Here is a 24,910-nt window from a genome sequence, read left to right on the forward strand (position 1 = left end):
ACTGAATTTCTCTTCCTCTGATTTTCTTGATTTCTTGTTTTCTCCTAGGTGGACTCTCATTATTGTCCCAGTTGCTTAGAAAATATGCCATCGGCTGAAGCCAAACTAAAAAAGAATAGGTAAGACTGGGATCAGTTTTTTTTCCTGTTTTCCTCAGCTATTTTTTAAATAGCTGGTTTAAAAAAATGGATGGAATTAATTCTTTTTAATCAGCTGTTTTATTTATTAGCATCATCATTGCCAAAGATGAAATGCCCTTTGAGTTTTAAATTCTATTTTAGAACAGTTTTGTTTTATTTATTTTGAGGCCCAGGGGAAGCTGGTGCCCTTCCCAGTGGCCTAAACTCTACATTTCATTCAGATTTTCTCAGTTTTTCCCTAATCTCCTTTTTCTGTTGCAGGATCCTGTTCAGGATACCACATTATATTTAGTAATTGTGTCTCCTTAGGCTCCTCTTGAGTATGACAGTTTCTTAAAATTTCCTGATTTTGATGACCTCCAAAGTTTTGAGGAATACTGATAAGATATTTTATAGATTATCACTCAGTTGGGATTTGTATGATGTTTTTTTCCTCAGACCTGGGGGGATGTGTTTTGGGGCAGAAAATCACAGAGGTAAAGTGTCATCTAGCATCACATTGTATCAAGGGTAAATACAGTCGATATGACTTATCATTGATTACCTGGCTTGAGCTGGCATTGGTTAGCTTTTCTGCACTATAAAATTACTGCTCTTTTTGTCCCTCCTTTTCTGTGCTATACTCTTTGGAAGGATAATCACTATCACAGCCCACCCTTAAAGAATGGGGAGGTATGTTCCCCACTCCTTGAGGACTATCTACATAAATTATTTGGAATTCTTTCGCATGGAAGATCTGCTTCTTCACCATTTATTTATTTTCTTATTTAATCACTTATAGTACTGTGGGATCATGAATTATTTTATTCTTATAATCCAATACTACTTTTCTTTTTTGTTCAAATTGTTCCACCCTTGGCCAGTGGGAACTCTTTCAATTAACTCCTGTATCCCTTTTATATATCCCCATCATTGGGAGGAAGAGGTTTCTGTGCCATAGTTTGATCATTTTCTTACTTACGGATACTACAAGATACTCTAGGCTCATCTTGTATATTTTCTGCCTCAGTCTTAGAATTACTCATTTCTCCAAGGAGCCTTGGTTCCTTTTACTGGAGAATGGTATTAGAAACCAAGGTCTGGCTGCTAGGTTTGCTTATTACTACTGGATGCTGTTTAGTTTTTAGCTTGGTGTAAAAGTCCTTTTGCTACCAGTCATACCCCTACACCTTGGAGGATGTGAACCAGTATAATTTATCTTTCCTGAGAAATAGCTCCTGATAACCAGATACTGTTTTGTATGCTTTCCACAAATTAATTTTATCATTTAATCCTTGAAGTATCCCTGTGAGGTGGGTACTATTATTATCTTCATTGAGGATAATATCCAGATGGCAAAATATCACAGATAATGAAAGTTACAGAACAGAACTTCAAGTCAGGTACAGGACTGCAGGTGAAATCTTGATCATCTCTGTTGGTGGAAGAGTTAAAAGCCACAGGACAAAGGGACTCCTAATGGGAGTGTTGGCTGAGCACTAGGACGAGTAGTGTCTAAGGAGAGAACCAAAAGCCCTGAAAATGTACTGATTCTGAACCATTGTAGTTTGGTATCTATTTCAGCTCTCTAGCACAGCAGTCAAGCAGTTATTTTGCAAATTTAACTTCACAGCTTCTTGTACTGTTACCTCTAAGTTTTCCATCACACAATTGGTCTGTCACCTCTACAGGCATAAGCTACAACATTTTTCTTTTCCTCAGAAATCTGTGTGATCTGTATAAACATATAAAGTGTCTGGAATAGTAAACTCCACCTATTAACAGTGATTCTCTCTGTGGAATAGGATTGGGTCAGGCTCTAATTCTTCAGGAGCTTTGGTGGTAATTGCATATTTTTAAAAAACAATGAACACATTATACTTTTGAAATGTTAAAACCACGTTAAGGAGAGGCCCCCAGGAATATTTTTCATTTCTTTTTTGCTTGAGAGACACTCCTTCTTATTAATACATTTGTTCTCTCTTGAATTCCTAACACCTAGAACAATGTCTGGCACATGGTAGGTGCTTGATAAATACTCTTTAAATGAACGAGTGTTTGTTTTTGTCATGTAACAGATGTGCCAACTGCTTTGACTGTCCCGGCTGCATGCATACCCTCTCCACTCGGGCAACAAGTATCTCCACACAGCTTCCAGATGACCCAGCCAAGACCACCATGAAGAAAGCCTATTACTTGGCCTGTGGATTTTGTCGCTGGACATCTAGAGATGTGGGCATGGCAGACAAATCTGTTGGTGAGTGAGGTGGAGTTCAACATGAGATTTTGTGCAGTTGGCGGTGCTGTAATTGCCCGTAGGTTAACATTTCTGTAACCCGTTGGGGTGGTGGGAGCTAAGTTCGGAATATCTTGTCATTAAATCTTCTGTGGTCCCATATTCTCACATTTATGGACCATCATGTTTCATCTGAAACTGGGTAATACTGTTTAGTTTTCTTAAAGTTGGCAAAGTAGCTTTTAAATATCTGATACTTTCTTAGAATCAAAATTCTAACGCACTTCGTAAAAGACAAACATTACTGATGTTGAAACACCTTGGACAAAATTGAAGGATAAAAGTGACAAACTAAGAAAAATAGATGGATCGTATATAACGGACTAAAGATAAATTGCCAAAAACGAAGAACTCTTGTAAATCAATAAGAAAAAGACTCAGTAGAAAAACAGGCAAAGGATACAAATAGCAGCTTTCATAGTAGAAATTAAAATGGTCAATAAATGTGCAAAAATATATGCTCAACTTCACTAGTCATCATGGAAATGCAAATTAAAACTTCATCTATTTAACAAAAATTTTTAAATCTGGTTATATCATGTGTTGACTAGAACATGGAAAAATAGCTTTCTCATACACTATCATTTTGGAGAGCAACTTGACAACATCTTATTAAAATTTTAAATTGCTTTTATCCTCTTTCCAGCAATTCCATGTCCGAGTATCTATCCTGGAACTTTCAAACATGTACTCAAAGACACACACACACACACACACACGCACACACGTGTGTGTGTGTGTATATTTATATATTTATATATACATATATATAATGTTTATCAGTGAAATAGAAAAATTGTGTTTTTGGATTTAAAGAACACCTAGGGCATTATTTACCTCTCCGTCATTTGAGCATTTCAGAAGAAAGATTGCACTTATCTTTATCGGGAAACTTCCTTTTATTTTACAAATCCTATGCTGCATGGTTAACATCAGAGTGGAAACATTATCTATACAGTCAGTTCAAAATCTTGAGTTGCTTTTATACTTTATATAAATAGTATCATCACTAAATCCCCACTATGTTTTTCTTACTTTCTGAAATTTTATTGTTTAATTTTCTGAACTTGTAAAAATTCCCATTTTTGAATTTTCATAAAAATTATAGCTTATATATAAATGGGGAAGGCCGTAACAAGCTCATTGTATGTCATTTGCTGTAACAAAAATGAAGATGGACATTAGCTAAAACCTTTTTATAAATTCTTACACAATCTGGTAATAGATATGGTGAAGTTTCTTTAGATTCAACTCTGTTTTTAAAAAATTAATCCTTGATTCTATTGATTTTGCCCTTTGGTTTGGAGTGCTTAAGCTCTTGATTGGTTTTTCTGACTTTGTACGTTGAGTTGATTAAATACGTATTCTTTTCAAAAATAAAAAGTTAAGTATATCTGATTGCCAGTAAATATTTATATTTATGTTTTAAGGTCAATGTAGCAGTTAAGTTAGAATTTGTCAAAGATTTTAAGTTAAATGTTAAAAAAGACATCAAAGCGGCATAGGCCTCAGTGAGTTAAAGTATGTTTTTGCATGTTCTATTTTATCTCTTTTTATCAAGTAAAAGAAACAAAGCCCAGAAATCTGAATAGATTTCTCAGTTTGTTACTTTGTAAATGAATATTTTATGCTATTTGGATTATGAGTCATTAAAATTGGAGAATTTATATTTCAGAACTTAAAAACTTGTGCTAGCGTCTAGAAATCTGTCTCTCTAGGGTATCTTGTCAGTGATAATTGAATATCAGGAGCTCTTAAAGAGTATAGATAATTTCATTTCCTCCGTGATGTCATTGGTGTCTAAGAAGCCCTGAAACCACTTTAGTTAGAACTATTTGTTTATTTATAAGTACTTGTCTGTAATATACAGGGAAAAACTTATAATGAGATCATTATGTCTCCCAAATTGCTATTTAGAATAAATTACTAGTTCTAAAGAAGCAATTAGATAAAATATTCAGACTTTTAAAAATATTCCAACTGAAACATTTCTTTCACATGATTCCTTATTTTTCATGATTGTCTTAAATAAGGCAACCTTTTAAAATATAAATATTATACTAAATCATGTTATTTCAGCAATTTCTTTAGCCTAACCCAATGGCACTAAGATTTACTCCTATGTTTTTTTTTATAGAGATGCTATAGTTTTAGCTCTTACATTTTAGTCTGTTGTCTATTTCAAGGTAAGTTCTGTACATGTTGTGAGGTAAGGGTTGAAGTTCTTTTCTTTTTTTTTTGGTATGTGGATATTCCATTGTTGCAGCACCATTTGTTGAAAGTATTCATTATAGTTTTACTTTCAGCTTTCTTGAGTAATCTTTTTCTTTATGATTTGTGCAGTGTGTTTCTTATGTAAGAAATTCTTCTCTAAACCAAGGTCATGGAACACAGAAATTGCACAGTGTTGCAGATAAGAGCAGGGTCTCTGGAGTCAGACTACTTGCTTGAGTTTGAATCCTGGCTCTAGCACTTACTATCTGTGTGACTTTGAGCAAGTTGTTTAATGTCTCTGAGCCTCAGGTTCCTCACCTGTAAAATGAGAATAATAAGAGCCCCTATCTCAGAGGGTTATCGTGAGAGTAAAAAGAAATGTAATACAATTCAAGTGCCTGGCACAGAGGCTGTGTATTAGTGGTAGTGGTGGTGGTTATCATTATCAACATCATTGTATTTAAAGGTAAAATTTCATTCCGAGCATTCTGGTTATATAATTTCTAGAATTTTTCTTAGAAATTCTGTGATTTATATGTTAAGTTTATCATTTTATGGCCTACATATGACCTGTTTTTATGAAAATAAAATTATCAGACTATGAAAGTCTTGTTTAATGTTCCTTTATTTTGTAGCTAGTGGTGGTTGGCAGGAACCTGAAAATCATCACACGCCACGGGTAAGTAAAGGGTCATGAGAGAGAGGGGATGAAATAAAAGATGGAGTAAAAAAGACTGGAGATCTTCCCTTTGGCCTATGATTTGAAGTCCATGATTTATCTTTTGGTATCTGTTGGACATAGAAAGTGCTTCTTGTTGTAAGACATTAAATCACAATGTCACTTTGTTCACTCGATTTAAGTTAATGGGGAAACCCAGGTGTAGTCTTAGTTCTGTATTTGAGATATGTGTCAGAAAAAGGAAACAAAACAGTGTTTGTTTTTTTCTTCACACAGCCACCAATGAGTTAAGGATTCCATTTATTCTCAAATACTCTTGGAAATATCATAAACATGTAGACATTTTAACCCCTGGAAACACCACTAATTTAGAAGATGTCCTTGGACTCCATAGTGGTTGCTTATAGGATCATGACTTGAGGATCCTTTAGCAGTTCATAGTGAATCGATCTCTGCAGTATGCATTAGAGTGGATATTTTTACCCTTTGAACTAGAATTTGAGAAAGACGATGAACTGCTGTAGAAATATAGTATTGCTATCAGTTAAGGTGCAAATTAAACAGTAATTTATAATGATTCACCTATGAGATTAGCAAAAATTAGAAATACTGAAAATATCCTGAGTGAGAGAAAATGAATCTTCTCACATATACTGTTATTGTATTAATATAACTTGCTACAGATTTCTTGAACTCTTGGCTATATCTACTTCCTGGACTCTCACCTACAGAAATATGTGCACTTAATGCACAAAAATATATACAGTCATCCCTCGTTATCCACAGGGGATTGGTTCCTGGACCTGTCTGGATACCAAAATCTTGGGAATGCTAAAGTTCCTTATGTAAAATGTCAGCATAGTATTTGCATATGACCTGCATCCTCCCATATACTTTAAATCATCTCAAGATTATTTATAATACCTAATACAATGTAAATGCTATGTAAATAGTAGTTATACTGTATTTTTTTTATTGGTTTTGTTTTTTAATATTTTCAATCCATAGTTAGTGGAATACGTGGGTGCAGAACCCGCAGATAGGGAAGGCCACCTGTATATTCATTCATCAAACATCTATCAGGCACTTAACTATGTGCCAAGACTGTACTGAACAGTAGGGATACATGGTCCCTATCTTCATGGAACTTAAGTCTAATGGGTGGGAATCAATCAAATAATTTCCAGATAAAAAACTATGGTAAGTAGGAGAGATAAATTGTGCCATGTGAACATTTCATAGGATTTTTAGGATTTTCTTAGGATTTCAACTAATCAGGTCCACATCTGAGGATTGTGCTGAGATCTGAGGATGACAGGCACAGAAAATAAAGAATTCTAGCCAGGGGAACAGCATATGCAAAGAGCTTGTAAGTGGAATAAGCAAAGCATGTAGTAGGCAAGAAACTAGAGTGTAGCATAGTTTTTAGCACATAGGGAGAGGAATTTTGGGTCTGACCATACAGAACTGTGTAGACCAAGTTACGGAGTTTGAGGAGCCTTTAAATGTTTTTAAAGAAAGGAAATGACAGCATCAGATTGGTGTTTCTAAAAGATAATTGCTGTGAAATTGAGAGGACAAGAGTGGGTAACAGAAGACCATTTAAATAATATTTAGAAAATGGTTAAATACCTTTTAGAACATCTATATTATGCAATAAAATACAGCTTTTAAAAAGAATGAGGTCTGTTTATACTGGATGGAATGATGTACTTGATACATTTGTCTTAGATGGAAAGTCTATGATACTTACATTAGAAAAAAGTTACAATGTTTTTGTATACTATGAACTATGAAAAATAAAAATAATAAGATCTTTTCCTGGCACATGAAAAATAAAGACAAGTATTTATTTTTATATGTATCAAATCTGTATGTCTATACATAATGCTTTAATATATCCAAAATATAATATGCTTATGTCTCTAAATGTGTAAGAAAGATATCTGAACCAATAATAGTAGATACCTCTGATGAGTGGAGAGGTCAACTTAGGTATAAAGGATAAAGAAGTTGTTTTACTTTTTATTCTTTCATTTGTGTATTGTTTCAACTTTTTACAATTTATATATTGCTTTTATGATTAAAATGTATTTTAAAAGTTAAAAAGTGTGATGGAGTGGGGGAGTAAAACAGAGTGTAAAATGCCATGTTCTTAGAAATAAATGGTCCTGTGGCCATGCAGAAAGAATAAGAGCCGTTATGAGGGGAAATAAATAATAGAGTGAAAAGAGAGCAAGAAATTTCCAAGCCTTTTCATTGCCTGTTTCTTCCTGTTGTTGACCTTTAAGGTTCCATTTCAATTCTAAAAACAGATCATGTAATGAAGAGAAATTCTCTTTGAAGAAAAAGAGCAAACTTGTCCACCTTAATAATTTGTCTTCTCTATTCATTATGTGTCTGGTCAGTGTCATTGATTAATTGTGTATATTTCCTGTTAGCTTTTTTGTGAAACAAAGACTGAGTCCTTTTGATTTTTTACAGATGAACAAGTTGATTGAATATTACCAGCAGCTTGCTCAGAAAGAGAAGGTTGAACGAGATCGCAAGAAACTGGCACGACGTAGAAACTATATGCCTCTGGCTTTTTCGGTGAGGATTTGGTACCAAAAGGAGTTTGCAAGACTTGTGGGGCGTAAGAACAGTGATCGTTTCAGAAAGTGGCCATTGTTCTAGATTCCTGAATGGTGGGTAGCAGAGAAAGAAGTTCTTTAAATTATAGATATTTAAGTCCAGTAGTTACGCTTTTCCATATCATTAGTTCTGTTTGAGTTCTATGTGTTTTAAGGACATTTATGTTTCAATCTCTATCACTCCCCTTTCTCTTCTGATTATTCCTCCCAAAAGTCTACTGTTTAATTTATAGGCACTGCAGAACTCTACTTAAAGCTTTTATGCATTGCCCATTAAGTGGGCAAATGGTGGATTTTATTTATATTACCCACGTAGCCCACCTTTAACATTCTGGCAGTAGTGGTTTCCGAGCTCTAGTTATCATAATTTTTTTGACAACTTTCCATATTTCCTGAAGTTGAAAAACACTTGACTTTTACATAGTGCATTTGTGTGATTAAATAAATAGTAATATATGCAAGTGGAATTTTTTTTTTAAATAAAAAAATATTTTTTCTTTTTATTCTTTTTTTTGCTTCAACTTGGAAGAAAGCAAGTGGAATTTTTTATGGGAATTATTTATAGAAGTCATTCTCTACCAGTTCATATACTGCTAGTCAGAAACAAGAAATTAGGATTTGGAGTTTTTGTTATTGTCCCCCAAGTTTTATTTGCTTTCACGGAACAATTTGTTTTCTGTGTGCTTGCTTAAGGCCCAGCAGATTGACATTTAATAAATATCATTTATTGAATGGCAGTGATGTGTCAAGCATTGTGCTAAGAACCTTACATGTATTATTTCATTTAATCCTCACAACAATCCTGTGGGATAGTGTATCCCCATTTTACACTTGAGGAAATGAAACTTGATTTCAAGTAACTTATGCTGCATCCACATGAGAATTAGTTAAGCCATTGAAACTCTTAAGGATTGGTAAGGTGCATATAAAATATCTAGATTAGAATTTAATAAAACATTAACACTTGCAAAGCACCTACATTTGCCAAAGAAGTGACTTTTTCCAATAGTCTAGTGGTATATCAGCATATGCAGTATTGTATATTATACTTAGGAGAGGAATTTGAATTAAATGCATTATTCTTCTAACTTTCCCGTATAACCTGCCTGCTGTATGAGTTTGCTTCTGTCTTATGCTGCATTTTTTTGTCTCTGTTGCAACCTGCTGCTAATTTGGGGCTCTACAGCAACACACTATTCATGTAGTGGTAAGTTCTCTTTTATGATTCTTGCTGACCTGAAGAAGTTAGCAGGTGATCATTGGTACTCCAGAACACATTTGTCATGTATCTTGGGCATTCCATGTCGCCTGAGCCATAGCGTAGTTATTTTTAGATTAATAGTGAAAGCTCACATTTGGTTTGCTTTTACTGTATTAATGTAGTTTCAGTCTATGCGTTTTGTGCTTTTATTATTATTTTAAGAGTAGAATAATGACATGAGGCTGCAAATTACTCTCTTTAAAAGCTTTTAAATTAGCTTTTTTTTTTTTTTTTTTGCTTATTTCCCTGAGCTTCTCATGCTGTCCCACCCAAAATTCTTTCTTTTAATATATAGGATGGGTAAATACAGTCATTCTAATAGGAATTTCTGAACTTTGTTTAGGACAAGTATGGTCTCGGAACCAGGCTTCAGCGACCACGAGCTGGTACATCCATCAGTACCCTTGCCGGACTTTCGTAAGTTTGGACATTAAATGACTTTGAGGAGAAAAGCAGATGTCAAAGTGAATATTGAAGGAATGTAATTAAAAGAAAAAACAGTTATCAGTGGGGAAAGGATTCTTATACTTAGAAAAGACTTAAACTAAAAAAAATTCTACAATAGAGGAATACTTCAATTATCGATATCATAGACTTAGAGGATAATTAGGTGAGTCCTTGAGAAATTCTCCTTTTTATCTTTTAGCCTTAAAGAAGGAGAGGACCAGAAAGAGATAAAGATTGAACCAGCTCAGGCTGTAGATGAAGTGGAACCTCTACCCGAAGACTATTATACAAGACCAGTAAATTTAACAGAGGGTAATTTTATACATTATTCTACTGTTTTTATGTTATATCTAATTCTGCTTTTATTATTTAAATACCTTGTGATTTGAGATTTTTAATGGAATAGTTGTTAGTAAAAAGCTATGTAGAAAATAAAACAGATGTAATAGATTTAATCATTTGAAGAAATTTTAAATGTCAAATTTCTGTATTGTCTTCTTTTTTTGAACAACACTATTCCTAAAGGCAGTATTGTTTTATGTAATTACTGACTACATGTAAGTCTGAGTTTGAAAGTCACTGTAAACTAAGCCTGGTTTCTGCCTCTCATGCTAGTGACCACCCTTCAGCAGCGTCTCTTACAGCCTGACTTCCAACCAATCTGTGCTTCACAGCTCTATCCTCGCCACAAACATCTTCTGATCAAACGGTCCCTGCGTTGCCGGGTAAGCAATTTGTTCTGTAGTTGCCGTTCGTACGTGAGAAAAGCAGAAATAAAGTAAACATGATTGGTATCTGACTAATGTCAAAATCTCCAGAATGTGGTAAATACAGAGAACACTTACAGAGAATGTACTAGGTGTCCAGGCACTATTTTAAATGCTTTCAGTATAAACTCACTCCTCACAACGCTGTGAGGTAGGTACTATCGTTAAACCTATTTATAGATGTGGAAACTGAAGTGTCTGAAGGTTAAGTACATAGTGCTGACCCCTAATAGAATATTGAAAGAGTGTATAGCTTTTAAGCTAGTAGAGGGTAGAAGGGGGAAGGACTAATAAAAAATAAATCAATTTAAAAGAAAGTAAGAAAGAAGAAAAATCAGCAAAACCCAGGCTGTGGGAATCTACAGAACAAATGACAGAATTTCATCAATAAATAAATTGTAAAAACAAAATACAATGGAAAAGAAACCTTTTAGATGAATACTATCCACAGAACTTTCTATGATGATGGAAATACTTTGTATCTGTACAGTCCAACATGGTATCCACTAGGCACATGTAGTTATCGAACACATGAAATGTGATAGTATAACTGAGGTACTGAACCTTTAATTTTAATTCATTTAAATAACCACCATGGTTAATCTTATCAACACTCTAGATTAGAAGAGACTTAAGAGGCACATCAGCCATATCAGCCAAACACAATGTGTAGATTTTATGTAGATTCTGATTCAAACAAAACACAGAAGGGGCCTGGGCAAAGAGGGAGGGAAGCAAGAAGGGAAAGGAAAAGAATAAAAGAAAAATTTATGAAATCTTTGGGGAAATTTGAGGCTATAGTGCATCATGGTCACACTTATAGTAGCCATTGCACTCCAGCTTGGGCAGCATAACAAGACCCTCATCCCTTAAAAATATTTATGGCTGAAATGACATGTCTGATATTTGTTGCACAATAATCAGATGAGGAATGGGTGAGAGTATAGATGAAAAAAGATTGGCCATTGTTGCTAACAAGTTGCTATTAATAATTGTTGAAGTTGGATGTTGGGTACCTAGGGATTTATAATACCATTCTGTATTTTTGTGTATGTTAGAAAATTTCTATAATGAAAAACCTTTTTAAAAAGAAAGGAAAAAAGGTCAGAGAGCTAAAAATAGAAATACCATTCGATCCAGCAATAGCACTATTAGGCATCTACCCAAAAGAGCACAAAACATTCTACGATAAGGACATCTGCACCCGAATGTTTATGGCAGCACAATTCACTATTGCAAGAATGTGGAAACAACCCAAGTGCCCGTCAATCCATGAGTGGATTATCAAAATTTGGTATATGTTCACAATGGAATATTACTCAATCATAAGAAATGACAGTGATCTAGCACCTCTTACACTGTCCTGGATTAAACTTAAGCCCATTATCCAAAGTGGGGCACCACAAGAGCAGAAGAACGGGATCTATTTGTACTCACCATCAAATTGGTATTAACTAATCAACACATAAATGCACATATAAGAATAACATCTATTGGATGCTGGGGAAGGGGGAGGGCTGCAGGAGGAGGGGGGAGGAGGGAACAGGGGACGGGTATTTGTATACACAAGGAGTGCAATGCGCACTACCCGAAGGATGGACATATTTGAAACACGGACTTGCGGGGGGGGATCCAAGGGCAACATACGTAACCTAAACATCTGTAGCCCCATAATATGCTGAAATAAAAAAAAAAGGAAAAAAGGGACAAAGGAACATAGAACTAGTAGTTCAACTAGAAAGCATATAGTAAGATAGTAGATTAAATGCCAGATATATCAGTATTTACATTAAATACCAATGAACTACATGCTTCCATTAAAAAACATAGATTGTCAGTCTAAAGAATAAAACAAATGCAACAACCTGTCTGTATGCTTATAAAAGAAGCACAGACATGAGAATTTAGAAAGATCGAAAGTAAAAAATAGATGGGAAAAGATACATTGTGCAAACACTAATTTTTTAAAAAAGGATTATTCATAAAAAAGATTCAATTCACAAAGATAATATAATAATCTATATTCATATGCACCAAATAACATAGGCTCAAGATATATAAAGCAACATTTGAGAAAATTAAATAAATAGACAAGTCATTTTGGGAAATTTTGACATACTTTTCTCAGTATCTGAGAGAACAAATAGATTAAAATCAATAAGGATGTAGAACATTTGGACAATTTAGTGAACTTGACCAAACTTAACCAAATGGGCATATATAGAACACCATACCCAATATCTGCAGAATATACAAATTCTTTTCAAGTACACACAGAACACTTATCAAGGTTGACTGTATATTGGGTTATATATAAGTCTCAACATTTTTCAGAAGATGAAACTATTAAAGTATGTTATTTGATCACAGTGCAATTAAGTTAGAAATCAGTAATTCCTATATAGCAAAACTTATAGGATGCAACTAAGGCCATGCTTAGATATACAGTATGTATATTAGAAAAGAATAAAGTTTAAAAGATCAGGTATCTTAGTATCCATTTCAATAAGTTGGAAAAAAACCAGCAAAGTAAGTTCCAAGAAGGAAGAGCAAGTATTAATAAATTAAGAAACTAGTATAAAATAAGAAGAACAATAAAGCCAAAAATTAATTCCTTAAGGGTTAATAAGAGAAATAGTAATATGTAAATTAAATTAAATGTATATAAGTATTGTCTCTTATGAAATATACCATTAATATAGTAATATCTACCAAAAATAAATAAGTGGTTACCTTTTGTTCCATCAACCTCACTTCTGGGAGTCTACCTTGAACCTCCACAAATACAAACCAAAATATTCAAAGATATGGTATATCCACACAATAAGTACTCTAAATTAAACTACTTCGATTTAAATCCCAGCTTCCATTCTTATTGGCTCTATGAAGGTGCCTAGTTTACTAAACCTTTCTGTGTCCCATTTTAATCATCTGTAAAATGGGAACATTAGTAGATACAGTACTGATACCTACCTCATAAAGTCAATGAGATGTTTAAATCCACTTAAGCCAGTGAGCACATTGTTCAGTACATAGAGTAAGTACTCAGTATGTGTTAGCTCATATTTTAGTAGTTCTTAAGCACCACAAAGGTATATTGGATAGTGTGGTTGCTTATATCCCGAAGTCCAAACATCTTTTATAAGTTTTGGTTATCGGTAGCATACACTCTATTTCAGAACATATGGTCTTACAGCAGAATAAAGCAAAACAAAATTCTAGTAAATACTATCATTCTTAATTTAGCAGCTCTGTGAATCAGCAAAGTGTGTTCTTGCTTTCCTCTGATACTTAATATATTTGTTTTCTTTTTAGAAATGTGAACATAATTTGAGCAAGCCAGAATTTAATCCAACATCTATCAAATTCAAAATCCAACTGGTTGCTGTGTGAGTATTTTAGGATTGGTGTTTTTGGTTACTCTTTTGGTGTTGGTTTTGGTTTTGGATTTTTTGTTTTTTTCAGTGTGAAGTATGTTTACTCTTGACCTAAAAAGGAAACGAAAAATTACATCAGAATAATCTTGACGTCTGTTCCTGTTTAGGTTTTGAATTTAGTTACATGCCATGAAGTTTAAGGTAAATCTATAGATATAGAATCAAGGGTATTTATCTCAGGGACAAAGTGACGTAGTGTGGTCTGAGGCAATGTAGTATGTTGATTATTGAGTAGAGAGTAATAAATAGCATCTAGTGCTCATGAGAATATGGGTAAACACATATCTGCATACATCGTTGGTAGGATTGTGAATTGCTAGTCTTTCCGGAGAGTGGTCTGGTAATATCAAGACAAATTGCATAGACCTTTTAACCCAGCAATAGTGTCAGGAATCTATTCTGTAGAAACAAAAGCATCAATAAATAAAATACACATTTCTAAGGATATATATTAAAGCTAGAAACAGTTTCATTGTCAAGCTGATTTAACCATGAATAAGAAAATAGGTGATTAAACTGAGATAACTTATACTGTAGACCATTCTGTAGTAATTAAAAGGAAGTCATTAGGAAATAAAAAGGTTGGGAAGTGCTGGGTCTGGTGAATTAGGAAGATCTAGAAGGGCCAGGTATGGGATCTATCATTATATTTGTCTAAACTTACTTCCCTCATCTCTGAAATGAGAGCAATGTCTCCCTCTTGAGGTTGTTGAAAAGAATGAAATGAGCTATTATGTCTGCAAATGCGTTGTAACTCACCATAAAATAATGTTGATTTACCAAACTACTCTTATTTAATACCTGACTAGTTAGGAAGAAAGAGAGCTACAAAAATTGCACATGTAAAGTCTAGGATGAGCTCCTTTCTTAATTAAGAATTATACTCATAAAAAAAAAAAAGAATTATATTCATTACAGAAACCCTGAATGGCAGGCTGTGGTTAACATCAATTTCTTAAGCTTGCTTTGAGAAAAAGTGTTTTTTTCTAGCATCATGGTAGAATTGCCTGGCAGTCTTAATACAGATGCTTTGGCATCAGATCTCAGACCTGATCAGACCTCAGACCTGCTGAATGCAAATTCTTGGTAGTGGGTCCTTTGGCTTTCTACTAAGTTACTCAGGTAATTCTGCTGAGCATGAAAAATACCTAATTAAAGTTAAAATACCTTATTGCCTTGATTCTAAGATGTACTTTTTTTTTCACTTTTAGTGTTTCTGCAATAAATTTTGTCTTATGTTAATATATGTACAATAACTAAAACTTATGCATGCTTTGTCCCAAGCACTTTTTAAAGCACTTTTTGCATATTATTTAATTTATTATTCACAGTAACCTCAAGAGATAGATACCATTATTATCCCTATTTATAATTGAGAAAACCAAGGCACAAAGAGGTAAGTGTCTTGCCCCAGTCATTACAAAGCAGTAACTTGTTATATAAACACTAAGCTGGGATTCGAACCTGGGCCCTTTTGAGTCCAGACTAAGCATGGTTAAGTACAATATTCCGTTGTCTTATTTAGATAGGCAGCATAACATAGTGGTTAAGAGCAAGGACACTAAAACAAGACTGCCTGGGTTTGAATTCTTACTCTGCCACTTACCAGCAAGTTGCGAATCCTCCCGTGCCCAGTTTCTTCATTTTTATAATGGGGATAATAATACTACTTACCTCATGCAGTTGCAGTGAAAATTATGTGGATTAATATTTGTAAAGTGCTTAAAACATTCCCTGGCACATAGTAAGTGACATATAAGTGTTTGATAAGTATATGGTAATGTCTTTACAACCATACAATGTATTATTAATATTAAATCAGTCCTGAATCTTACAACCAGTTGCCTTCTAAAATTGCAAAAATGAATTAAATGAGATCTCAGAAAGTATATCTAATAAATATGTAAAGGAGATATCTGTCATGATGCATATATAGGCTTAAACTAGAAGTATACATAAGATTTCAGAAAGAACTCATTACCAATTTGGTTTCATGTCTTAAATTCTTACTGTGGTGATGATATGGTTCTTTAAAATTCTTTTTCTCCAGCGTGTTCTAATTAACATGAAGAAATCCTTTATTTGCTGTACTAGCTAAAAAAAAAAGTAATAATTTTAAGGAACTCCAGTGAACATTAATACATTTTTTTATTCATGCATAGCAATTATATTCCAGAAGTGAGAATCATGTCAATTCCCAACCTTCGCTACATGAAGGTTAGTACCTTGCTTATTAACAGGAAGAGAAAGAATTGATTGATCGCCAGTGTGTGCACATGTGTTTGTGGGTGGCTGTGTGTGTATTTGGCCTGGGATTCAGTGAGCAAGGGATTGAAAAGCCAAGTTTGAGATAATAAAGGGATTGAGACTTTAAGTTCTTTACACTGGCATTCTTGACAATAGCATCTTTGAAATGTATATAGAAGGAACAGGGTGCACATTATGTAAAGGTGGAATCATAATTGGGGGAAAGAAAGAATATGTTGGGCCCCACAGACATCTTTCATTCTTCTCCAGCCTAGAGATTCTCCACCCTCTTGTGTGTTTATGTGTCGGGTACCAGGAATCAGCTAGGTTTCTTCCTTACCATAGCCGCTCTCTTCTTGGGAGTCTTCATCTATGCCCCTTCCTCCCACATACACACCCCTAGTGAATTGTAGAATATTCTGCAGCAGCCTCTTTAGCTCTTTCCTTTCATACTGCTCACGAAAGCATTTATATGGTCCCTGTTCATTTGAAAGATTTTTTGCTAATCTCAAGAGTACCAAACAAGGGCAGATTATCATGGTTCGAGAAGTCTTAAAAAGTTTTTATAGTCTTGGTGTGCTATTTTTTCTATGTTAATCCGTCTGGCTAGGCTGTGGTTCCCTTATTTTATTTATGAGGGCCTCCTTTTTAGTCCTTAAGTGCCAACCTGGGTAGGACAAGAGTTGTAACTTTTAATAATCAGGTAATGTACATTCCTCAGAATTTCTGAATCTAGTAACTGGCCATTTCAGTGGGATCTGTCCCATTTCCTCAGTGAAAGCAAGTCCAGAGAGTATATGGTCTAACCCAGCAGTCCCCAACCTTTTTGGCACCAGGGACCAGTTTCACAAAAGATAATTTTTCCATGGATTGGGGGAGGGGGGGCTCTGTACCTGTACCAGTCCACGGTCCAGGGGGTTGGGGACCACAGTTCTAACGTATAGATAATAGAATAGGGATCAGTGAGCACTTAGAGAATGCAGTGATATAGAGGTATGTGTAGGTGTCATTGCTCAGGAGTAATAAATGGCATGATGATTTTGTGAAATATTTGGTATAGCAACTAAGAAGGTGGACCGAGCTGGCAGTAGTGGCACACGTCTAAGAGATGCATTTCCTAATTCCCAGGAGAGCCAGGTCCTCCTGACTCTTACGAATCCAGTGGAGAACCTCACCCATGTGACTCTGTTGGAGTGTGAGGAGGGAGACCCTGATAATATCAACAGCACTGCTAAGGTAGGAGCATTTTGCATCATCCTGACTATATGTGGCATGGCCTCATTTGACCTGGCTTGAGGGACTCCACACTGTCTCTCACTTCCACATCTAGTCACCAAGTTCTTTTGATTCCACATAAGTTTTTGCACACTGCTGCTGCCCTATTTGAAGGTCTCATCATTTCTTACCTGGACTGTGACAATAGCTTCTTAAGTGACCTCGCTGTTTTTGATGCATCACTGCCTCCATTTCAGCCCATCTTCTCTATTGACACCAGGGTGATCCTTCTAAAATCTAACTCTGGATGGCATGCTAATCATTGAGCATCCCTCTGACTTTGAGATAAAGTACACATTCCTAGGCATAGCATAAGAGCTCCTTAATGACCTCATACATGTTAATAGTTGTGATCCGAACAGATCAGTGGGTTATAAAGTTTCATGCTGGAGAATTGCATATGTTATTCATTTTACCTGAATGCCTACTTCCTCTCCCCACTCCCCTAACATACATACTTTTCAGTCTCTCAGTCTATGTAGTCATTCTTCAGAACTCATGAAACCGTATCTTCTTTTAAATGCTTCCTCTGGTTTCCCTCTGCTTATATGGAGTATACATAGCACTAACTAAATATTAAAATGGATGATTTTGACTCCTAGTAAGTGTTAGCTGAACAAATGAAATGTGGCCTCCTCTTTTTGCTACTTCGTAATTCTAGTACTTGAAATTTTAGAACGAGAACTTTTTTCTATAGAACATTTATCGCTGTTTCATAATTCAGCATGATACTCATAATAAAAATTGGTAGAAAAGATGCCTATATCTTTAATTAGATATTATTCCAATAATATTAGAGAACTTCTCTATCCCCTTTTTCTTTTTTCCTTCTGTTTTTTTAATGATTTCTCCTACTAGCATTACCTCCAAAGAGAAATGACACTTATCTAGTCCTTGTTCCTGTTTTAAATAATGCCAATAAGCAGCTCTAGTTGGGACAGAAATAAAAGTAAGTTCCTGATGCATATACCCAGCTTGTCTTTATCTCTCTTTACTCCTCCCTGCCACATTTGTATCCATGATTAGAAGTTTGGTTTAGACATTGTTATCTGTTAACCTCCGACATAGCAAAGTTGAGGCCTAATTACAACATACAGATAAGTCTGAAGAATGCTTAACTGTTTTCCATGACCATAATCGTACCCAGTATATTGTGTGTTTATGTATCAAGTACCATGTCAGAAAATACTATATTGGAACCAGTGTTTCTCCTTTGTGTTTTTCTTTTCTTAAAAAATAATGACCTTTTGCAGATATACCAAAAAATATAAAGAATAATATAGCAAACACCCATGTACTCGCCATCCCCTTAAGTAATAAAAACATTAAAGACATAATTGAATCCCCGATAAAGTAAGCACCCACTTAACTTTATCATTTCCTTAAATTTCTTTGTTCTTACGCTTTTATTAGAAATGTCTCTATTTCTAAACAGCGTGTTTAAACACTATATAAGTAGTATAATGCTATATGTTTCCTGAAAGTTGCTGCTTGCTTCCATATGTCTAAATCAATGTAATACTTTGCTATATTCCATTAAATGAATGTCCTACAGCACACTGATTCCTTCTAAGGCAGGCCTCTCTGTGTTGCTCCCCAGGTGGTGGTGCCTCCCAAGGAGCTCGTTTTAGCTGGCAAGGACGCAGCCGCAGAGTACGATGAGTTGGCAGAACCCCAAGACTTTCAGGACGATCCTGAGTGAGTGATCTTTTTGCGACCCCTGCCATCACAGTTAGCTAATACAGAATGCCCATTTATACATCCCAGATTTCTTATCTGGATTTGTAAGAATAACTTTTTTCTTTCTGTTTGTAAAATAATTACTTTAGAAAATTTGAGAAATATATATGGAAACCATGAAGAAGAAAATAAAATTATCCCACCACCAGAGATAAGCACCATTAACATTTTGTCATTTGTCCTTCCAGATGTTTCTTCCAACATTGGGATCATTCTGTAAATAAGTTTTTAGCCTTTGTTTTTCACTTAAATATATTTTCCCATGTTGATTAAAAAGTTTTCAAGTACACAATTAAAAATCATGTCAGGTGTGGTGGCTCATGCCTGTAATCCTAGAACTCTGGGAGGCCGCGGCAGGAGGATTGCTTGAACTCAGGAGCTCGAGACCAGCCTGGGCAACATAGTGAGACCCTGTTTCTAAAAAAGATTTAAAAACTAGCTAGGCGTGGTGGCTCGTGCCTGTAGTCCCAGCTAATTGGGAGGCTGAGGCAGGAGGATCACTTGAGCCCAGGAGTTTGAGGTTGCAGTGAGATATGATGACGCCACTACACTCTACCTAGGGAAACAGCAATACCTGTCTCAGAAAAAAAAAAATTTAGAAGCTTGACAAAGGAGCTGCATGTTGCTGACACCAGAGCTCCAATGAGGAGGGGGAGGAGACACTGCTTGCGTGGTGCTGGCATCTCATGATGGCAGACGAGGGTGGCATGATGAAGCTGGTTATACAAGAGTTGGAAAACTGGATAGTGCCATTTCCTGGGTAAAGAACCATTGCTGGAGTAATGCCCTTAGGAACCACAGGCAAACAGGAAGCTGAAGAGAGCAAGACCTTTCTTCCCTTAGGCTTCTAGTCTCCCTTTAGATATTGACAGAACCTGACAGGGAGCCAGCCTACAAAGCAGAAATGGGTTTAGCAGAATCCTGTGTCACAAAGCACAGTATAGAAAGGTAGGCTTGGAACTGAAAACAATAGCTTAATAAACCACCACAGGGAACATTTAAGGTTTTTAAACAGAATGATCAAATATCTCCTTTAGTAAGATATTAGAGAGAAAAGATAACATGGGATGGTTTAGAAAAATAAAGTGAAAGCAAACGTGAGATTAGTGCAGTGATTACAAAACGTGGGTTGACTTCACAAAGCACCAGGTCAGGTGTTGTGTTGTGTTTTGTTTTTTTAGCTATAGCATTCCAGACCCCACCCTCAGGGGATATTTTTAGCAGGTCTAACTGAGGACCAGAAATCTGAATTTGTTTTGAAAAAGCTTACTAGAGATCAGTGGCTGCCTGGGAAATTAAGAATAAAAAAACTTACTTTTCCCTTTTTACTTTTTTTTTTGCCCAGGATTGGAACAAAGGGATCTTTTTACTATTTTTAACTGTTTGAATTTTTTTTTTTAACATGACTGTTATATAAATCAAGGGTTTGGTTAGTTACTATAATACAAAATGTATTGAGTTAGTACAGTACAAAATATGTTCTGTGAAATCCTTGTTTTATGTGGACCCTTAAAATTACATTAATTAGGTACAGAAATTTGTTTAAGCCAAGGTAAATGTCTGGAAAGATCATTTGAGATATCAAATTCCAGTCTAATTACATGACAGATTACTAAAAAAAACTGATTTAAGTATAGTTCACATTGTTATATGTTGTAGAACTTTCAGATTTCTGAAAATCAATACTGTATAAAATGTTAATGTGTAATTACAGTAACTTAGCGTGAGTATCATTTGGATATTAGATCAAATTCTGTTTATTTCATTGCCCTTTTACTTTTTGAAGCTAAGTTACTAAAGCACAAACTTCAAGGCATGCGAGAGAAAACAAATGGAGACCACAACTGAAGAGATTTTTCTATGCTATTTTACATAGGTTATTTACCAAAACACACTGATTTATAGTGTTCCAGAAATTCCCTTAGAGCTCTGAGTTATTAAAACTTCCCTCAGTATCATTTTGTATCCTATAGAAATATTACCACAAGTGCACAAAGGTAAAGGCAAAGAGGGGTGTTTTCAGCATCATTGTTTATAATAGAGAAAAACTGGCAACAACTTCAGTCTATACCAGTTATGGTAAATACACGATTTGAATACCGTGCAGCCATTATGTAGAATGTAGATAATCTTTATACACCAATATGAAAAAGATGTGGTAAACAGTGAAAAAAAAACAAGTTACAAAATAGTGTGTCCCATTTGCGTTGGTTAATAAAGCAGAAAAGTGTGCACTCATAGAAAAATATCTGGTAGGTTAAGAACCAGAGTGTTTACAGTTTTTCTCTGTAAGCTGAAGGGAAGAATAAGGTGAAAGATTTTTAACTGTAAATCTTAGTGGTCTGGCTGACTATTGACCTACCTAATACTGTGCTTTTTTTTTTTCTTTCCCATAGCATTATAGCCTTCAGAAAGGCCAACAAAGTGGGTATTTTCATCAAAGTTACCCCACAACACGAGGAGGGTGAAGTGACCGTGTGCTTCAAGATGAAGCATGATTTTAAAAACCTGGCAGCCCCCATCCGCCCCATTGAAGAAAGTGACCAGGGCACAGAAGTCATCTGGCTCACCCAGCATGTGGAACTCAGCCTGGGCCCACTTCTACCTTAAAAGGTTCCACTGGCAGGCAGATCCCAAAGGACAGTGTTACCATAAACCTGCGTTAAAATGTGGAAGCCACTGCTCCATAAGGCCTTGTTGATAACAATGTACCCACGCACTACTGAATCCTATTCCTAGGAAAGTGGGAGGATAGGCCAGGCATTAGGAACACAGGGTAACTGCTGTTCCTCTTGCCCTCACCTCTGTTAACACCAGTTAAGTCTGTGTCTCCCTCACTGCACGTTGAATAACCACAGTATAGTTCCATCCCAGTAAAGGGGATGGCCGTTCCTTGGAGTGGCATTAGATTTACCACCCGAGAAACTCTGACTATACTATCTCTTAATCTGATCTCACAAAGGATCAGTCTCACAGATGAAACTTAAAAAATGAAAACCCAAAGGTGGACCTGCTATTAATGACCCAGCATTGGTCTCCATGTACCAGCTGCTCTCTGCATTCTATTCAGTATAATCTTGAATCTAAAACATGTCCTTCACTAACCTTCACGGCTCCCATTTTGCCATAGATTGCCGTTTGTCAGAAAAGTGCAGTTGTCACATTGTCTTTAGTTTCGTGATTGGAAAAACCTGTGAAATTCTTAAGGCACTCTTCATTTGCCCTCTTCTAAGTAAATACAGGACATTTATTAGTTTTTCTTAAATTCTTTCCCAGTAGAATATGGAACTTTTAAGAAGGATTTGAGAAGCAAGCAATTACACGTCATGTCAAGGAGATAGCAAATTCCATTCATTTAAATATTGCCACAATATCCAGGGATTGTGCTGCCGTGGAGGCAATCTTTATATGTCTTACTTTCTACTCCTCCTCTCTGCCTTTTTAACTCAGTAAGTTGTTCTGAGTATTTGGGAACTGGAAAGAGCCAGAGAAAACCTGAGTGGACGCATTCACTTCTGAAATGCAACAAACATTTTAAAATGCTAGATTCTTAGCATGATCTGAACTAACATTCTTTCCATTGATTTGAAGGGGAAATTAACAGTTATAATCTCTTGAATCCGAAACTGGATATTAAAAGAACTTTCCCCCTTACTGAGTTTAAGACTTTTGTCATATGCTGAGTCAAATAAGACCATATTGATTGTAAACCATAAAATAGCTCAGCAAGTAGCCTAGAATACTGGCCTAAGAGCAGACATACTGTTTTCACATGGTATCTAGGAGTTGGGCTGCTAACCATAATTTCTGTGATGTTTTCTAAAATGAGACTTGACAAAGTAGACCACCATAGCTGCACCATGTTTTCTGTAAAAGTATTGTTAGTGGCCAAGAGACTTTTGAGGAAAAGAGAAATTTCCTGTTTACCCTGGTTTTGTTTTTAAGTCTTTACTTAAAAAAAAAATAAAATATACTGTAATCTAAAATACAGACGGGACATAGTCCTTGTCAGCTCCCTTGAAAGATGAAAATATTTAGGAAGCTTTTGAAAGACACTAAATTGTATTGTAAAGGTCAAGCCAATTTTATGAAACAGAATGCCCACAGAGTAATATATATGCTGTAGTGAAAGAAAAAAACACTCATCTCTAACATTGTGGTAATTAATAAGGTTTAGTCTCTTAGTAGTTGGGGCAGGGGCTAATTATAAATTTGCACACAATAGAAAGAGTTTTAGGTTTTTGTGACTTGCCCCCCCCCCCAGAATGTCTAATTTGTATTACACTACCTGCTAGAGCCTGCTGTGAAATCACTGCTCTGTATTTGCCAGTGGACGAAATCGTCATCAAAGCAGAGAATAGCTTCATATGTTTACACGTATGTGTAGTGCATAGACTACACACAGTTGTATGTCGTGCATTTATGGCATGTAGCTGGCATTTGTTCCCAAAAGTAATAATGTTGAAGTAATGGGTCTCATTACTCCCATGGGACACAGAAACACAAAAACACTTTTGACCATAGAATTTTTTTTTTCTTCAGAAGCCAAATCAACTTGCAAAGTAACAGAGCGATTGGTTTAATGTATCTTCATGATAGGTTTTAGTGCAAGCTGATATTCTGTGTATTCATAGAAATGGTTCAACACCTGCAGCTGGTGAATTAGGTACTGTATTTGTTGCCTCTTTTATATTAGATCAGGTGCAGGCATTTTAATGCTAGTCAGTGTGCACCACCACAGAGAGTTAGATCCTGTTAGCACTTGAAACTACAATTTTGGAAACTTAAGGCTACATTAATTTGGATTTGTGATTTGATTTACCCACTAAAGTTTTCTTTTCATTTAAAGTGCTTACAGGCATAATGAGCTAAATGTCATGCATATTTGTGAAGAAATACCCTTTTTGGTCCATTTTGGGAATGAGAGGCACTCCTTGATCTTTATGAATGACAGGTTACTGTTTTTGCCTTATTGCTTAACTTAATGTAGTGAAATAAAGCAGACAAAGCTTGGGTGTGTCTTTTCTTTGGTTTCATGAAGATGAGTTGTAAGTAGCATGGCTCGGCCAGAAGACGGGTGGAGTTAAGAGAATTGGTGTAAGAGAGTCAGTGGGGCAAGCCCTCTTCTTCCTTTTCTTTAAATGAACTAAGCTAAAACCCCATTATCAGGTTAGTTCACTATAACATTATGTAAGTAATGTTCCTTTGAGCTCCTTACATGCATGTTCTCAGAACCATTATATAAATGTTTGTTGTAGACCTTTACCAGCTTTGATCCTGAGTCATTGCTTCTAAAGATGTCCTTTGAAATATACAAAATGGTCTAACCTCCACAAATGGCCACTCATCTCCTTCATCTGTACCCTCATAACTCTTCCTTTCCTCCTGTTACTGTAGGTAAATTAATTATTCGTGCTCCTCCTATCTAAAGCCAGCCCCACCTCTTTTTTTTTTCCCCCTTATTTATTTAGAAACAAGGTCTCAATCTGTCACCCAGGCTGGAGTACAGTGGTGCGATCATAGCTCACTGTAGCCTCAAACTCTTAGGCTCAAGCAATCCTCCTGCTTCAGCCTCCCAAGTAGCTGGGGTACAGAGGTGTACCAGCATGCCCAGCTAATTTTTTTAATGGGGTCTGGCTATGTTGCCCAGGCTGGTCTTTAACTCTTGGCCTTAAGTGATCCTCCTGCCTCAGCCTCGTGAGAGCAGCCCCACCTCTTAACACAGTCTCATCCTCTTACCTATTTACAGGTAACATCAGCAATTTTCCCTTTTCCTCTTTCCAGCAGCCATGTTA

The 24,910-nt window shown here is 35.7% G+C and overlaps 1 protein-coding gene across 1 annotated transcript in view; it reads left to right on the forward strand.

Moving 5' to 3' along the window:
- The window catches only part of DCTN4 (dynactin 4 (p62)), a 26,856-nt gene extending 2,728 nt beyond the window's left edge, over positions 1-24,128 (forward strand). Inside the window, exons 2-13 of the mRNA XM_012658297.1 lie at positions 49-119; positions 2,198-2,376; positions 5,265-5,308; positions 7,793-7,900; positions 9,546-9,619; positions 9,849-9,961; positions 10,265-10,374; positions 13,732-13,805; positions 16,016-16,070; positions 17,229-17,336; positions 18,976-19,073; positions 21,512-24,128. Coding sequence (XP_012513751.1) covers positions 49-119; positions 2,198-2,376; positions 5,265-5,308; positions 7,793-7,900; positions 9,546-9,619; positions 9,849-9,961; positions 10,265-10,374; positions 13,732-13,805; positions 16,016-16,070; positions 17,229-17,336; positions 18,976-19,073; positions 21,512-21,725 — 1,248 coding nt within the window. The 3' untranslated portion in view covers positions 21,726-24,128. The remainder of the gene's footprint in view (positions 1-48; positions 120-2,197; positions 2,377-5,264; positions 5,309-7,792; positions 7,901-9,545; positions 9,620-9,848; positions 9,962-10,264; positions 10,375-13,731; positions 13,806-16,015; positions 16,071-17,228; positions 17,337-18,975; positions 19,074-21,511) is intronic.
- Positions 24,129-24,910: the final 782 nt, after the last annotated feature.

The sequence above is a fragment of the Propithecus coquereli genome, unplaced genomic scaffold (assembly GCF_000956105.1).
Source record: "Propithecus coquereli isolate 6110/MARCELLA unplaced genomic scaffold, Pcoq_1.0 Scaffold58, whole genome shotgun sequence".
Classification (NCBI taxonomy): domain Eukaryota; kingdom Metazoa; phylum Chordata; class Mammalia; order Primates; family Indriidae; genus Propithecus; species Propithecus coquereli.